General features: G+C 41.9%; 1 protein-coding gene across 1 annotated transcript in view; it reads right to left on the minus strand.

Moving 5' to 3' along the window:
* The window catches only part of CSMD1 (CUB and Sushi multiple domains 1), a 2072278-nt gene that overhangs the window by 161529 nt on the left and 1892360 nt on the right, over positions 1–18389 (minus strand). The window contains exon 41 of the mRNA XM_061404066.1: positions 17180–17389. Coding sequence (XP_061260050.1) covers positions 17180–17389 — 210 coding nt within the window. The remainder of the gene's footprint in view (positions 1–17179; positions 17390–18389) is intronic.

An 18389-nucleotide genomic window follows, 5' to 3' on the forward strand; every position in this document is an offset into this window, starting at 1 on the left:
ATAATCATAAGAATTTGCATTTAGTGAAGACATATTGTGCACTTTAGAAGTTATATGGTACATACTAAAAATAAATTTGACAAGGCATACCTTGGGAAGAAAATATATGAGAAGAATTAATCAAAACAAGTTCAGACAAACAAAAAGTGCTTGTAAAGAATGTCAGGTGAACACAGACCTAACAATTTTAATTTAAAAGAAAATTACCCCAGCTCTCCTATCCAAGTGCTTCTAACTAGAAAACATGTTATTGTTTTGTTTAGTTCAATTAATGTTCAGTGCAAATAAAATAAATTCATTCCATTTTCTTAGTTTTTTTCCTTAAAAAATAGTGTAGTGTCATACTTAGCCATTACTACCAATACAATCTTTTATTTGTTTATTTATTTATGCTTCCCCCATTTTAGCTACACCATGTGGCTTGTGGGTCTCAGTCCCCCAGCCAGGGAGTGAACCCCTGGGCTCAACAGTGAAAGCACAGAGCCATAACCTCTGGACCGCCAGGGAACGCCCCAGTACAGCCTTACTATAAAGTGTTATTTACTGTATTTGTTCGTTGTGCTCTATCACCACGTCTCCTGTGCTCTGTCGAATGCGTGGTTTCCCTCCTTGAGATACTGCTATTTGAGTCTAACATTACCTTACAGACAAGTGCTCAGAAAAAGAACAGAGAACTCCATGGTGTGTTCCAACTATCAACCAGTTTCCTTCTTTATTATGTTCTTTTCCACTGGGGTCAGCAGCTTGTTCTCATTCTTGTTTTACTCAAAATACAGTGAGCTCTGTTGGTGAAATGAGTCCTCTAATAAATACATCAAATATGGCTGCTAATAAACTTAAAAAGTAAAAACCATAAAAAATGGATTTCCAGTTTTCATGGGACAAAAATAAAATAAAACCTTGTTCAACATCACTCTGTCCTCCCTGGGAGATTATGTTTATGCTCTAGTGGGGCTCTGGGGGTATCAATACAAGAATCAGTTATCATGGTACATTATAAAGGAGGTAACAGGTAACAGAGATTCCAGAAGAGGCATCATGTGAAACAGCATTTAACAAAGATTCACACACACTTTCCACCTGTTCATCACACATGCTAATAACAAGTCCCATGATGCATTTCCCTACACATTATGTGGTTTGTGGTATAATTTAAGAAAGACATTCAAGTTCTGTTTAGGGATGTATGAAATTAGCCTGTTTCTACTCTAGTCAAGGCTATGGTTTTTCCAGTATCATGTATGGATGTGAGAGTTGGACTGTGAAGAAAGCTGAGCGCCAAAGAATTGATGCTTTTGAACTGTGGTGTTGGAGAAGACTCTTGAGAGTCCCTTGGACTACAAGGAGATCCAACCAGGTCATTCTAAAGGAGATAAGTCCTTTGGAAGGAATTGGAAGGAATGGTGCTAAATCTGAAACTCCAGTACTTTGGCCACCTCATGCGAAGAGTTGACTCATTGGAGAAGACTCTGATGCTGGGAGGGATTGAGGGCAGGAGGAGAAGGGGACGACAGAGGATGAAATGGCTGGATGGCATCACCGACTCAATGGACGTGAGTCTGAGTAAAATCCGGGAGATGGTGATGGACAGGGAGGCCTGGCATGCTGCAATTCATGGGGTCGCAAAGAGTTGGACATGACTGAGCGACTGAACTGAACTGAACTGAACTCATCATCTAACGTCTGTGAAAGGGATTGAAAATGGAAGTTTAAGTTGCCTTTAGCAGCCCCATGATATTAAGTCAAAAAACTCTGGGTTACCCTTGATTAGAAGAAAGATATTTTTTTTTCTTTCTTTTTTTAATGGTACCAACATAGCTTTCCTGTATGGGGATTAAAGGGTATTAAAAGAGAGAGAGAGATAATACCAGCCCAGGTAGGCAGGACTATAGTTTTTATTATCTACTCATATACTGAGTAAAATAAAAATAATGTATTGAGTGTTTTCTTATTTAGTAGCTAAGCTGAGTCTGAGTCTTTTGCAACCCCATGGACTGCAGCTCGCCACACTCCTATGTTCAAGGAATTTTCCAGGCAAGAATACTGGAGTGGGTTGCCATTTCCTTCTTCCCAACCCAGGGATGGATGATGTGTCTCCCGCATCCTCTGCATTGGCAGGCAGATTCGTTGCCACTGCATCACCAGGGAAACCCTGCATTGAGTGCCCCCTATGTTATAAGTGGAAACTAGACAGAAATGGATCCTGCTTTCACAAAGCTTACATTCTATTTAGGAAAACAGACACAAATAAATCAACATGTTGGTAATTATATAAAATAACCAAGTTGTGTAAACTGTTGTTAAAGAAACATGCAAGGACTAAAATAAAGCTTGGGGGGGAAACCAGGATGGAGGTTTAAGTGAGGGTGATCAAAACCTGCTTCCTTGAACAAGTAGCCCTGAACTTGAGATCTGAGTGAAGATACAGCCAGGTAATAACCGAGAAAGGAAGCCCTTTCAGTAGAGGGAGCAGCGGGGGCCCAAGGACATAGGAAGCTGGGTCTCCGAGACGAGGTGGGGGTTCAAGGAGAGGAGCCTGGGGGTCATCATCCCAGCATGCCCATTGTGTTCACAGTCCATAGCTCTCTCACGAGGGAGAATCTTGCAAAGAATTTGGCCAGGCCACAGAAGAGGAATTAGGACACGCTTCTCAAGTGGACACAGACATGGTTTTAAAAACCAGGACCCATTCTTCATCTCACAAATCATATCTTCCAGGTGAAAAGAAAAAACAAACACAAAACCCACAGCTCATTTCAGTGTTTCCTTAAGATTTTGCAATCCCAATTAATTGTTTTTAGTTGTGAATATTTCACTAACTATACATATTAGCAACACTATTTTCAAGTCTTTTTCTAAATCTCTTATTTAATGGAGTCCTTCACTATTCAAATATCACTAACAATATTTCCAAATTCTTAATTGACAGGTCACAAGTCACATATACGTTCTCTATTTTTTTTTAAATGTCCCAAAGTTTGACTCATGGTCATAAATATTGATTGACAGGACTATTTTTAAGTAAATACAAAGAAGTAATAAAATTATTTGCTAGTGTGCTAAAAATACATTTTGGAAAGATTCCCACTGCATGTGTTTAGTACATGCAGGAGACTACGTGTTACCTGCACTGTCCACATCCACGCACCTCTGAACACCTCTGATACCTCCATGCACCTGCACCTCTGGGCTTGGGGGTGAAGAACAGCTTAACCAGGGATCAGAATCCTTATCTAAGCACTACTTTGTTGATCTGCACATCACTCATGATGAAATCATTAACTGCCTTAACTCATTTTTATAACATAAAACGTTTTAATTTGAGAAAAAAAAAAAACATCAACTAAGAGAGAAAAAGAAAGACCACTTCACTGGAGTTTGATAAGGAAGTGACTTCTAGCATAAAGAGAAGTAAAAATCACCATTTTCATCACAGCACTGTTTATAATAGCCAGGACATGGAAGCAACCTAGATGCCCATCAGCAGATGAATGGATAAGAAAGCTGTAGTACATATACACAATGGAGTATTACTCAGCCATTAAAAAGAATACATTTGAATCAGTTCTAATGAGATGGATGAAACTGGAACCTATTATACAGAGTGAAGTAAGCCAGAAAGAAAAACACCAATACAGTATACTAACACATATATATGGAATTTAGAAAGATGGTAACAATAACCCTGTGTACGAGACAGCAAAAGAGACACTGATGTATAGATCAGTCTTATGGACTCTGTGGGAGAGGGAGAGGGTGGGGAGATTTGGGAGAATGGCATTGAAACATGTATAATATCATGTATGAAACAAGTTGCCAGTCCAGGTTCGATGCACGATCCTGGATGCTTGGGGCTGGTGCACTGGGACGACCCAGAGGGATGGTATGGGGAGGGAGGAGGGAGGAGGGTTCAGGATGGGGAACACAGGTATACCTGTGGCAGATTCATTTAGATATTTGGCAAAACAAATACAATATTGTAAAGTTTAAAAATAAAATAAAATTAAAAAAAAAAGAGATAAAAGGAGAAGAAACATGAGCATTAAAGGGGAAAAAATGTAACAGTAACATAGAGTAATAGTAACATAGACATTATATGATTATTAGCGACCTTATGCCAATATATTTGAGAACTTAGATGAAATGGCTAATTTTCATAAAAGAGAGTTAAAAACAATGTAAATTGAAATAGAATAGAAATATAAAACCCAAATAAAGTAATAGCCATTAAAGACTTGAGTTGAACTTCACTACCTCCCTGTTCCCTCACAGATGCCAGGCTTAGATACAGGTGACTGTTTGCTGCTGCTAAGTCACTTCAGTCATGTCTGACTCTGTGCAGCCCCATAGATGGCAGCCTGCCAGGCTCCCCCATCCCTGGGATTCTCCAGGCAAGAACACTGGAGTGGGTTGCCATTTCCTTCTCCAATGCAGCAAAGGGAAAAGTGAAAGTGAATTCACTCAGTCGTGTCTGACTCTTAGCGACCCCATGGACTGCAGCCCACTAGGCTTCTCCATCCATGAGATTTTCCTGGCAAGAGTACTGGAGTGGGGTGCCATTGCCTTCTCTGACAGGTGACTGTTAGCAAACCTTTAAGAAACAGTAATAGAAGAAGAGGGGGAAACTAGTCAAATGATTTTATTAATCTGGTTTAATGTAATAGCTAAACTAGACAAGGAATGTAGAGAAAAAGAAAATTATAAACCTGTTTCACTAATGAGCATAGATGGCAAAAAAAAAAAAAAAACTATAGCAAATTGTAGGAATTTATGTTAAAATGCATCATAACTGAAGTATAGTTGGTTTTATACATAGAAAATCCTTGAAAACCTCCAGACTACTAGAACAAATAAGAAGATAAGGTATCAAATTATAAAACAGGAAGCATTTAGGCATAATAGTGTAAAGCAATTTGAAAACTGTAACTCAAAAATTTAATTAAAACTTATGACTAAATTAAAAAAAAAAATCACCATTTTCAGACAAGTTCTGTTTCAACTGAAGGCCATCAAGTCCTTCATACATTTCATATATTTTTCAGACACTTCCATATTTGACAACTCCCAAAGACTTTTTGGGTTTGAGTGAACTCCGGGAGTTGGTGATGGACAGGGAGGCCTGGCATGCTGCAATTCATGGGGTTTCAGAGTCGGACATGACTGAGTGACTGAACTGAACTGAACTGAAAGATTTTTTGTGAGGTGTTATTCAGTATTTCTAAAAGATTTGTTGTGTGATATATAATTGAAAAGTTGAAGTAGAGAGAGAATCATCAACCAACAGAAAAACAGGTTTCCGAGTACAGACAAGAGTCTTGAGGTAGTTCTGTAAAATAGCAGAGGCCTTGGAATGTGTTGCAAGGGAGCCCTGGGACTGAGTTGGACCTGTGTCTCCCATCTGATGGACCCGGGATGTGGACCAAACCACTTCCATTCTGGTAGGCTCTTTCCTTCATTTATGAAAGGGGAACAATTATGCCTATCTGATCTACAAGAATTAACAACGATGACAAATGCAGTGAACATGGTTGATATGCATTAACTGAGTAAGGCTAAGTCTTAACTGTAAGAAATGTCTGGTTTGTATGATAAAATGTTTCATTGCTCAAGACATAGCACTCAAGCCTCTTCTCTGATAGAGGTAGACTCAGGAGGGAGAAGCCAGTTCTAATACCAGGAATTAATGTGAAATACTAAGAAAGAGCCTTGTTACAGGGAGGAGAGACTGCAGTTAGCATCAAGGTCCACAATGAATATGACCTCGAAACCCCTTTCACGTCCTCAGCTTCCTCTCAATGAAAAGATTGATCTGGTCCAGAAGTGACTAGACTCGTGCTGCAGTCCATGGAATTTCTCAAGTGCACAGGCACACAAGATCACCAGCTTCCAGAGGGGGCTCTTGTCATGACTAGGATGACATATCATTGACCTCTATAATGAGGGCACATTCCTAGCTCTCATTTTTAAGACAGATTGGCCACCTAAATGTTCTCTATTGCTCATGTGAATTGCTTGATCGCCAAACCTACTGGTGATGTCCACCTACATCACTGTGAAGGCTGCAGCCAACCCCATACCTTTCAGGCTGCCCACAGGCTCCCCTGGAGGACAGGTCACCAAACTGCTTGCTCACAGTGGCAACTCCAATTGTGTCTCATGCTTCCACCAACCAAGCACTGAGGGCCCAGCCGTCATTTTACACAACAGCTTTTACATTGTGAAGAAATGTTTGTTCTGACCCAAAGAAATCGCTGGCCTCGCACAGCCACTGACATACCTGTCCAGGTGAGCCTTTGGTCCAAGGAACAGCTCCGCTAAGGGACAAAGTGGCTGAGATTACTACTTTACTTTCAGCAAAGCCATAAAAGGAAAAGCAGATCCACATGACCTTTAGGGAGGAAATGGGACACCTTTTAAGATTTCGACCCTGGTCTCTAAGAGTTTAGTCCATGAACCACTTTTCCATCTTGAAAAAGGGTACCCTGCAGAAGATGAGGATTGATGCAGTAGTGTACTGCCCACTGCTTTAAGCATTTTTAGGTGAAATAGCCTTCTTTATAAAGAGCCTCATGTTGAGAGCTTGGTTCAGACATGTGGATGGTGGAAAAAGGACAGAGGAAGCTCACTGTCCTTGCTCCCCAACAGCTCAGAAGAGCATGCTCACAGAAGAAAGAGCAGCAGCTTTAAAGGCACATCAACTTCATGTTTAAATCACAGCCGTGTCTATAAGGAATCACAGTGAGCGCGTTCATACAGTCAGTGTGAATGAATTCTTCGGTTGTTCACGGCACATAAAGGCAGTTTAATTGTTTTTCCTCCTAAAGGGGAAAAACTGGTAGCCACAAACTATAGCTTATTTTCTCACAGATTCAATTCACTAAAATGACAATGGTTTTGTGATTGTAGGCATGAATAAGCAGATTTAACACATCCTATTAAAGTGATTTTTTTTTAAAGGTGTTGAGCACATATAGCAAAAGGAAAAAAGATGTTTTTACCACTTATGGCTAAAGAACTTAAAATTATCTTTAAGCTTTTTGGCATCTAATAATTATGCTTTATAATGAAAGAGACATAAAGAAAGAGAGAGAAAGAAAGATGTAGGAGGAGAAAAGAAAGGAGGGAAGACAAGTATTCAACTTCAAATGTCAAGTCTCAAAAAAGAAAAGGAAAAGAAAGTCCTAAGAATCTTAATGGGTATCCCAGGTGACTCAGTGGTAAAGAATCCGCCTGCCAATGCAGGAAACACGGGTTCAATCCTTGGTCCAGGAAGATCCCCTGGGGAAGGAAATGGCAACTCACTCTAGTATTTTTGCCTAGAAAATCCCACGGTCAGAGGAGCCTGGCAGGCTACAGTCCATAGGGATGCAGAGTTGGACAAAACTTAGGGACTGAACAACAATGACAACCAAAGTCTTAATATGGCAATAATTTTGCAAATACCATGAAAAACAATGTCAGTACCAATAAGCTCATACCTATACTACAAGAAGAAGACAACACTCAGAATTTCTCTTTTTCAGGAGAATCCTTTGTTTGGATCTGAGAAAATAATCATTGTTCACGTCTGTCAGTCTTAAGTGGTATTTGCATCAAGTGTTTAAATTATAGGCACTGGATGTGGCAGCAGGTGGAAGCATGTAGTCATCTTTCTAATACCTATTATATTTTCTGACTGATATCTAATCAGTTGATAAATATCTTCATCCTATCAGCCATCTCCCAGTTTTTGACTTAGAAGTAGGGTACCTGAACTCAATTTTATTTAACACAATTCATCTTTCACTTCTCAAGTTCTGTATAAGTCATTTAACTTCAAGACAGCTACATGTACTACTGGTAACATTTTTGACCTTTATATGGTCATAAATAAATGAGAAGGCTTAGTAATAAGGGGTATACACAGACACCACTGAGAATGACAAGAATTATCTGCATGATTTATGCATCTTCTTATGAGTTATTAATCATAAGCTTAACTTATAAATCTCAAGTGCAACCTAGGAATTTCGCTGTGACACACACATCAGAGTTGTGTCATTTGGCCAGCTTATAAATTTTATAAAATGACAAACTATCTAATTAAGTGTCACCCCTGTCGGCTAAGATACTCCACAAGAAATCCAAACACCTCATATTCATGTTCTCATTCTTTTTTACTTAATTTATTTTTATGTCTTTCAACTATATCAATTAATTGCCTACATTAAAAATACATTGCTTAGAATTTTTTTTTTAAATGTGGATACTGAAATTTAGAGTCAGGTGTCAAGTAAATAAAACATTCGCTCAACGAACTAGGTGTTTAGCCTGGACGAGAACTCACAGATTCTGATGCCTACAGGCCAAGGAGACACAAGTTCAAAGCTGGCGGGCTGCTAAAGGAGACTTTTGAAGTCGCTGCCTTGGCACCTTGGAAGGGCCATCACTCTGACACTTCAGGGGACAGCCCCTGCTGATACCGGCAAACCACCCTGATTCTGACATCACAACAGGAAAACGGGTCTTTTACCAATTATGTAAAATCTAATGCTAATATTGACAACTTAAAAATATTCATATTTTCCTAATGAAACTCAGTAGTTTTATGATTTCTGGTCTAGATTATTCCTATACAGAATTTTTTTTAATTTTTAATTTTGTATTGAGGTATAGCTAATTAACAAACAATTTGTGATAGTTTCAGGTGGACAGCAAACTGTCTCAGACACACATATGCATGCATCCACTCTCCCCCAAACTTCCCTCTCATACAGACTGGCACATAACATTGAACAGAATTCCCTGTGCTATATAGTAAGACTTTGTTGGTTATCTATTTTCAGATATAACAATGTATAGCTGTCCACCCCCTCCTTCTTAACTATCCCTTCCTCCCAGCAACCATAAGCTGGTTCTTGAAGTCCCTACACAGACTTTTTGTGGTATCATGTTCTTCTTTCCTTCTTTCCTCTCTCGCTTTCTTTCCTTCAGTACTCTTTTTGGAGCGAACTAATTGATAGCTTTTGGAGCTATATAGACACAGCCTTAGTAACCCTATCTGAAAAATATCAATAGAAAAAAAATTTGTTTGAACAATGGAGGTTTAAAGTTACATAAGATAAAATCTGAGGAGGGCATGGAAACCCACTCTGCTATTCTTGCCTGGAGAATCCCATAGATAGAGGAGCCTGGCAGACCCCAGTCCATAGAGTCACAAAGAGTCAGATAGGACTGAAGCGACTTCAGTATCAGTTCAGTTGCTCAGTCATGTCCAACTATTTGAGACCCATGGACTGCAGCATGCCAGGCTTCCTTGTCCATCACCAACTCCCAGAGCTTGCTCAAACTCATGTCCAACAAGTTGGTGATGCTATCCAACCATCTCTTCTCTGTCGTCCCCTTTTCCTCCTGCCCTCAATCCTTTCCAGCATCAGTGTCTTTTCCAAGGAGTCAGCTCTTTGGATCAGGTGGCCAAAGTATTGAAGTTTCAGTTTCAGCATCAGTCCTTCCAATGAATATTCAGGACCGGTTTCCTTTAGGATTGGTTGGTTTGATCTCCTTGCTCTCCAAGGGATTCTCAAGAGTTCTCACCAACACCACAGTTCAAAAGCATCAATTCTTCAGCACTCAGCTTTCTTTACTCTCACATCCATACATGACCACTGGAAAAACCATAGCTTTGACTAGACGGACCTTTGTAGGCAAAGTAATGTCTCTGCTTTTTAATATTCTCTCTTGGTTGGTCCTAACTTTTCTTCCAAGGAGCAAGAGTCTTTTAATTGCATGGCTGAAGTTGCAATCTGCAGTGATTTTGAAGCCCCCCAAAGTAAAGTCTGTCACTGTTGCCATTGTTTCTTCATCTATTTGCCATGAAGTGATGGGACCGGATGCCATGATCTTAGTTTTTTGAATGTTGAGTTTTAAGCCAGCTTTTTCACTCTCCTCTTTCACTTTCATCAAGAGGCTCTTTGGTTCCTCTTCACTTTCTGCCATATGGGTGGTGTCATCTGCATATCTGAGGTTATTGATATTTCTCCCAGCAATCTTGATTCCAGCTTGCACTTCACTCAGTCCAGCATTTTGCATGATGTATTCTGCATATAATTTAAATAAGCAGGGTGACAATATACAGCTTTGATGTACTCCTTTCCCAATATGGAACCAGTTCTTTGTTCCATGTCTGGTTCTAACTATTGCTTCTTGACCTGCATACAGATTTCTCAGGAGGCAGGTAAGATGGTCTGTAATTCCCATCTCTTTAAGAATTTTTCACAGTTTGTTTTAATCCACATAGTCAAAGGCTTTGGGTAGTCAATAAAGCAGGAGTAGATGTTTTTCTGGAACTCTCTAGTTTTTTCTATGAAGCAACTTAGCACATACGTAGGATAAAATCTAATTTCAAAAGTACACAGCAAACAATAATAGCATGGGAATCTGTATTTGAGTCTTGCAAAGTCAATAAAAAAAGAAAAGTTAAAAATTTAAATACAGTATTAAGAAGCTGTCCCCTAGCCCCATTTTCTCATATGCATGTGGACCTGGTGTCAGAGGTACAACAGCCATCCTCGGACCACAAGGCAACAAGGAGAAAAAGGCTACAAGCATCACATACTGGTTGGCCTTGATGTACTCAGTGCTGGCAGAAGTCACCCGGGACTTCTCGGGGTGATTGACAGTTATGACCATGAGACTCTGCCCAGGCTTTGTTCAGACTCTGCTCTTGACCTCCCTTTTCTTACAGCGTTAATTTTAGAAAACTTGTCACTATACATTTTTCCTCTGTCCCTTGGAGATGCATATAAGTCTTTTTAAGAGCCTCTTGTCAGTTTCACAGTGTAGGTATATGTTTCTCATGGGCCTGGGGACTGATCCTCTGAAGTGACCATCAGGGTGCCCTCAGAGGACAGTAATCGAGCTCCAGTGGCTCCAGGCTGTGCACTCTGTCTGGGAGCCAAGAGATGGTTTACAGGCTTTGGGCTAACTCGGAAGGGCTATGACCCCCATTCCAGCTCCTAGAAAGTCTCCAGCCTTTAGCCTGTATTCATTTTAAAACCTAAATTTGGAATAAACACCTTAAGGAACATTTATGTTTATTATATAAACACCCTTTGGAAGGACAGATTCTTATCCTGCATGAAGCCAGATGCAAGTGTGGATAAATTCAGTCTCCAGTCTCAACACCTCTGCAAACCTGTGCCTCTCCTCAGGGACCCAGCCCCAAACTGTCCTTTCTCCTAGAAGCTCCAACGCAGCAGCCATAGATCAGGATGCCAGCACCCTCACTCCAGGTTGCTTGGCCAGGCCTGAGTGGTCCAGAGATGGGCGGCACTACAACCTGTTAAGATCTGTGATTCAGAAAGATGACAGCAACGCTAGCACAATTTCAGATTTGAGTGTTGTTTCTTTTATTTTCTTGATGATCACCTAATCATGTGAAAGCTGGATCTGTAAATTTACAAATGCGATTTTGTTTTATTTAATCTTTTAAAGTCTTGTTTGGTTATGCCGTGCAGCATGCTGCATCATAGTTCACCGACCAGAGATGGACCCTGTGCCCCTTGCAGTGGAATCGCTGACTGTTAACCCCTGGACTGCCAGGGGAGGCCCACAGACTGGATTTTAAGTCACCACAGCTAGCTTTGATGGACGGAAGATAAGAGGAAGAAACCCAGAGAAGAACACTGCTGACACTGTGATCCCCACAATGGCTTTTTTTTTTTAATTTAAAGAAAGGTGAACCTACATGTAAACAAATGAAAGGGAGAAGAATTTGCTGCCCCAAAATATTCCTCTTTGGTGTGAGGATTATCGCGAGTTCGTTATCCTTAAGGAGGTGCAGACATGGGGGTATCTTTGGAAACAGAGTAGAAGCTAGTCATTTATAGGAGACATTTACATCTATGAGGGAAATCTCCTTTGGTAAGTAAGGGTGTCCTTTCTCTGCTCCAGGAAGAGAAAGGTGGCTAAATCTCCAGAAACTTATCAGTGGAGAAGAAAAGAACAAGCTCAATCTGCCTGACAACCACACCGTGCTTCCCTGCTCACCTCTCATGTTTTTACAGGGGGGTGATCTCAGAAAAGAATCCAGAAAAATAGGGGAAATGTGTTTCTTCCCCTCCACAAACATCGGTGGGAAGGGCAAAATCTGAGTTCAGCACATGAATTTTCCCCACTTTCTAGGAGCATATGGCTTTGCATCTTCTCTGCTGCTACCTCTTTGAGTTCACTTTCTTCTCTGGTTTCTCAGTGTCTTGTCTGGGGTGTTTTGCACATTTCACATGCTCCTTTTTGACTCTGTTTCTGAGGTGGCACTAGTGGTAAAGAACACACCTGTTAGTGAAGGAGACATAAGAGACACGGGTTCAGTCTCTGGGTTGGAAAGATCCCCTGCAGGAGGACATGGCAATCAACTCCAGTATTCTTGCCTGGAGAATCCTGTGGACAGAGGAGCCTGGCGGGCTATAGTCCAGAGGGTCGCAAAGAATCAGACACGACTGAAGTGACTTAGCACCAGCACATTGACTCAAGTAGAGTCACATGTACAGGAGCCATTTAGTTCTCAGTAAACCTGTGTTAACTGCAAGGCCCAGGTCAGATGGCACCCCCAGGACTTCTCTAACTGAGACTGAGTGGGGTCCTATGGGCTCCCAGACATTGAAGCACTTTTGTCCCCCATTTCTTCAGCTTCCATGGTGTCCCTGAGTTCCAAAGGGCAGACTGAAACAGTTGCTAATCAAAGGAGGAACAGCCATGAAGCCACCTCCTGAGGCAAGATTATAGGGACCAGAGAAACTCATGGAGATTCAGTTTAGTTCAGTCCAACACTTTGCGACCCCACGGACTGCAGCACCGAGGCTTCCCTGTTCATCACCAACTCCTAGAGGTTGCTCAAACTCATGTACATCTAGTTGGTGATGCCATCCAACCATTTCATCCTCTGTCATCTCCTTCTCCTCCTGCCTTCAATCTTTCCTAGCATCAGAGTCTTTACCAGTGAGTCAGTTCTTCACATCAGGTGGCTAAAGTATTGGAATTTCAGCTTCAGCATCAGTCTTTCCAATGAATATTCAGGACTGATTTCCTTTAAGACTGACTGGTATGATCTCCTTGCAGTCCAAGGAACTCTCAAGAGTCTTCTCAAACACCATAGTTCGCAAGCATCAGTTCTTTGGCACTCAGCTTTCTTTAGAGTCCAAATCCACATCCATACATGACTACTGGAAAAACCATAGCTTTGAGTAGATGGACCTTCGTTGGCAAAGTAATATATCTGCCTTTAATATGCTGTCTAGGATAATCATAGCTTTTCTTCCAAGGAGAAAGCTCTTTTCATTTCTTGGCTGCAGTCATCATCTGCAGTGATTTTGGAGCCCAAGAAAATAAAGTCGGTCACAGTTTCCATTGTTTTCCCATTATTTGTCATGAAGTGATGGAACCAGATGCCATGATCTTAGTTTTTTGAATGCTGAGTTTTAAGTCAACTTTTTCACTCTTCTCTTTCACTTTCATCAAGAGGCTCTTTAGTTCCTCTTCACTTTCTGCCATAAGGGAGATTAGACCCACCTGAGACCCTGCACATACCCTCATCTTACCAGCAACCCTGCCCTTGGAGTCCACCAAACCCAGTGTGTTGTGACAGTTTTGAAACTTTGCAGTAGAAAGAAGAATGTAAGGCTATTACTGCCTTGATCCTTATCACCTACTCCCAACCCGAAGTCCTGACTATATAACTTCTCCCTATTCCCCAGGGAGGTGAGGGCACAGTTATTGAGGTTCTAGCCTACAGTGTTTCCTTTTTGCCTGACAAGGAAATAAAGCCACTCTTTTTTTCTCCTCTGTAACTCTGTCTCCGAATTTCTGTTCAGTGTCAGTGCATAGAGATCCCTCATCTGCTAGACAGGAGATGGTGTTGACTCCATCAGGCCCTTGCAATCCTTGTGGGAGATTCTGAGAGAGCTATATCTGTGTTTGTGCAGTACAACATGGGGTGTATTTGAGAACCAGCAGATGCAGGGGAAAGCTCTAAAAGCGGGGCACAGGGTCTTCTTTTGAGAAGGAAATTATTTTGACAAATAGAATGTACATATGCAGAGAAGTCTCTCACTCTTGTGCCAAGAGGATACTCCCTAAACTCTTCTCAGAGAAAAGGAGTGGGGTTAATCATCACAGTACTGATGTCATGTATAAAACAGATCACTGATGAGAACCTCCTGCACAGCACAGGAAACCCTGTTCAGTGCTCTGTGGTGACCTGCACGGGAGGGAAATCCAAAACAGAGGGGTTTATGTATACATGTAGCTGTTGCACTTTGCTATACAGAAGAAATTAACATTGTAAAACAACTATACTCCTATAAATGTTTTGAAAGATAAATCAACACAACAAACTTCACTCAACGACCCTCACGAACCACAGATTTCCTGGTCTTCTTCCCATTGCTGCCTCTCTTCTTGGAATCCTGAACCCCTTTCCCCCTTGTTTTAGCTTCGGAAGCTACCTAAACCCCCAAGTTCTAGCCACTCCTGTGAGTGACTCTTGTCTGGGTTCTCGCAGGCATCTGTGAGCCCGTGAAAAGTGTGTACTCATAAACTTGTGCTAGTTCTTCTCCTGCTGAGCTGTCACGGGCGGGTCTCATCACCCACTGGAGAACCTCAGATGACACAAAAACCTGCAGACTTGGATGACTGTGTAACTACAGGGGTGTTGACAGTATATGTGGGTGGGCAGGAGAAATGAGAAGAGGAGGAGACTCTGGAAGAACTGGAGGAGATGATTCCTCCACAGTGCTTCTGAGAAAGTGGGAGCTGAAGGGGTCATTAAAATTAAACATAAGCAGGGGTGTGTGTGTGAGAAAGAGAGGAACTTGAGTGTATTAAGGAGAAAGAGAAACAGCCACTAGAAAAGCAATGAAGGGAAGATAATTCCCACTTGGAGAAAAGTGAAAGTGTTAGTTACTCAGTCATATCTGACTCTTTGGGATCCCACAGACTGTAGCTGCCAGGCTTCTCTGTCCATGGGATTCTCCAGGCAAGATTACTGAAGTGGGTTGCCATGCCCTCCTCCAGGGGATCTTCCTGAGCCAGGGATCGAGGCCCTGTCTCCTGCATTTCAGGCAAATTCTTCACCATCTAAGCCATTAAAGTGAAAAGTGAACTGAAAGTGAAGTTGCTCAGTCGTGTCCAACTCTTTGTGACCCCATGGACTGTAGCCTATCAGGCTCCTCCGTCCATGGGATTTTCCAGGCAAGAGTGCTGGAGTGGATTGCCATTTCCCAATTCCTACCTTAAATGCCCTGGAAAGAGTAGAAAGAAACATTCTAGAGTCTACTGCATTGGAGGGATTGCCTGCAAGAAAGGGATCATTGTCTTGTCTCCAAAAGGGGGAAGAGCAGGGGTGTAGGCAGACCTCTGTGCTGGCCTGGGAAACTGTCTCTCCACTGTTCTCTGTGTACCTGGGCACACACACCAGCCTTCCAGCGGGACTTGACACCCTTGCTGAGACACAGTGGGGTCCAGGTGAGAAGGAATGACAGACACAGGTGGACACAGAGAAATCCAGGCAAGGTCTCCTGTCTCATTCCTTAGGCTGTATCACCCTGTCTTTTTTTCCCCCTACCTGGATTCCTATTTTAAAACACTCAAATTCTGGAAATGTAAATTTATACTTTAAGTAACCGCTGAAGTAACAAGGTCTGAAAGTTCAACGCAAAATGCCATCCTCTTTTAGTAATGAAATATTAAACATTTTCAAGGGCAGTCTATAAAATTAAAAAAAACAAGTGATATCACCATGTTAAAAAAAGACTCCACTTTTGACATTTTTTTTTTACTTCATTTGAATTAACAACGTTGAAGAAAAGGCCAGCTAAATTATTGTGTATGAAATGAAAACTTTGAACTTTTTCACATGTCAGAAAGCTTTGATGATGGTAGATTCTAACTTTTTTTAGAGATCTCACATTTTGATGGTTTAAAAACACATAAAGTTCATTCCCTCTCTATCTTTCTCCTTCCCCCACCGCCCCCACCCCCGCTCTGGCATAACTTGAACATGGCTTGAATAGTATACAAGGTCATTACTTTGACCTGAGAGAAAGCTTAAATGCATGAAAGACAGGGTCAGACCCCCTTCCCTTGTGGACATGAGGCAGGAGATAGATGGACTCCAGCTTAGATGTTACAGTCAGCCTCCTTTTTACATTTCCAGATGGAATAACAACAGGAGCAGGGCAAATGCTGGACTTTGCTCCAGTGAACACTTAAGACAACAGTCATAGTGGAGACAGAGGGGAGCTGAGCCCTGCCCAAATGGGAGATGGAGAGACCACACGTCCCTCCTTCTAGAGGTCAAGGAGACCTTCCTGACTACACAGGTGCAGAAAAGGCCCCCCCAGTGGTCAAAAGAAAGGGGGCCCCACCCCACAGCAGGTGATGCCAGCCTACCCACAGGCCTCTGCACTGGAACCCATCGTGGCTAAGAGATGCACATGCACACAGGGGAGGACCCTGAGATGCTCCAAACACGGACTCAGAGCCAGGTGATTGGCTAGAGGAAGCCAGAAGAAAGGCTTGTGTAAGTGATTCAGACCACCCGAGGGCGTGACTCCCTCTCTGAGCACACCCGGTGTCTATCCACACATACTCCTTTTCCTCCTAGTACCCTTTACAGGTTTCACTACTGCCTGTCTCTTTGCGGACATTTATTTTGACAAAACCAACAAACCAGGGCTTTGCTGCTGTCCTTGGTAGTCGAGTGGCCAGGATTCAGCACTCTCACTGCTGTGGCCTGACCTCAGTCTCTGGCTGGGAACTGAAATCCTGCTGTGAGCTACCGCAGGTGGAGGCCCCCCAAGATCAAAGACACTCCTTGTACTCTAGTCCTGAAGGGGTAACACCTGCATGGAGCCAAGAGGACACAGTGACAGGTGACAAGGCTATGTGACAATGGGGATAAGAGGGTCCCAGTGGTGATGTGGCCACTGGAGGAAGACAGAAGGGACCCCGGTGAAGCAGCGCCTGACCTGCTCCTGGCATCTGGTCCTGACCTGTGTGAAGCCTGGCAAAGACTCTATTCCCACCAGAAAGCCATGCTCCACTCTGGACTCTCCAGTTGTGCAAGACTTTAACCAGCTCGGATGTTCATGCTTCCACAGAATTTAAGTGTCAGATGCATCCCCAGGTGTGGTAAGAGTCTTACCTTGGTAAGTGAGTTTAAACCCCGGCCGGTTCTGTGAGTGGTCGCTGTAGAAATGGATGAGCGTCTCATGAGTGGTGCTCAGCAGGGCGCTGGGCAGGTCGGGGCCGCTGAACTGCCCGATCATCGGGCTGGTGTGATAAGGGCCGTTTTGAATTTCAAGGTAATCATGATTAGCTTCGGTAGAAAAATTCAGAAATTGAATATGTGCACCTATGAAAAAAATAAGCAACACTGGTGAATACTGGTATCAAAATTTTTTATAATGCTTATCAACAGAGATTAAAACCACATCAGTTTCTTCCAACAATCTCTCTCTAGGAGGCAGAGTGGAGGAACATGAACACTGTGAATTACAACAAACCTTGGTTTGGTTTCTCCTCTGCTGCCCACCAGCTGTGTGACCTTTGTTCATGTAGTGAATGCTCCTAAGTCAAGTTTTTTGTGAAATATGGACATTACTGGCACTGCATCACAGAGGCATGCAGGTGTAATTCTCAGAATGGCGACTTATATCCACACACAATGGCAGGGATTCTTGTCCAGCTGCTATTATAATCCTTACAATCAGAAACATAAGTTTGCAATTGTCAGTTAATTTTCAGCTTTATCAAGGAAGAAGCCAATATAGACCTAACAAAATGCAACACACTTCAGAAGTGGCTTTTAAGAGGATGCTCATACCATCTCACCAGAAATCTCTTAGTTTGAAAACTGATGTTTTGACTGTGTAGTGCCTGCAATGCAAATTACTGGTGTTTGCAAGAAACCTGCTCTGGTAAACACCACGCTGATTCTCACAACTGAATCTATTTTAACAAGAGGCCAAGGCTGTCCAAAGGACCCACATTGCTGGCATAATATTGATCAGTGTGCCAGATAAGCTACTATTGATAATTTAGAAGAGAATCAAAATAACTTAGAGTTATTTGCTGTGGTATTGTGGCATGTTTGAAAATTTGACTATTGTTCCTAAAATACTTCTTAATTCACTTGAAGGTTTATTCAGAATGCCAAAGATAGTAGTTTTTGCATAAATCAAGGCAATTAAGTTGGGTTTATAAAGCCTAAACTAAGAAAACCAACAGCTATTGTGGATCACTCTCTCAGCATGTGAGGAAAGCTTTATTTTGTGTTATTCATATATATATATATATATATATATATATATATATATATAAAGCTCTTTTTATCCATCTATCCATATATATAA

This window comes from Bos javanicus, chromosome 27 (genome assembly GCF_032452875.1).
Source record: "Bos javanicus breed banteng chromosome 27, ARS-OSU_banteng_1.0, whole genome shotgun sequence".
Taxonomy (NCBI): domain Eukaryota; kingdom Metazoa; phylum Chordata; class Mammalia; order Artiodactyla; family Bovidae; genus Bos; species Bos javanicus.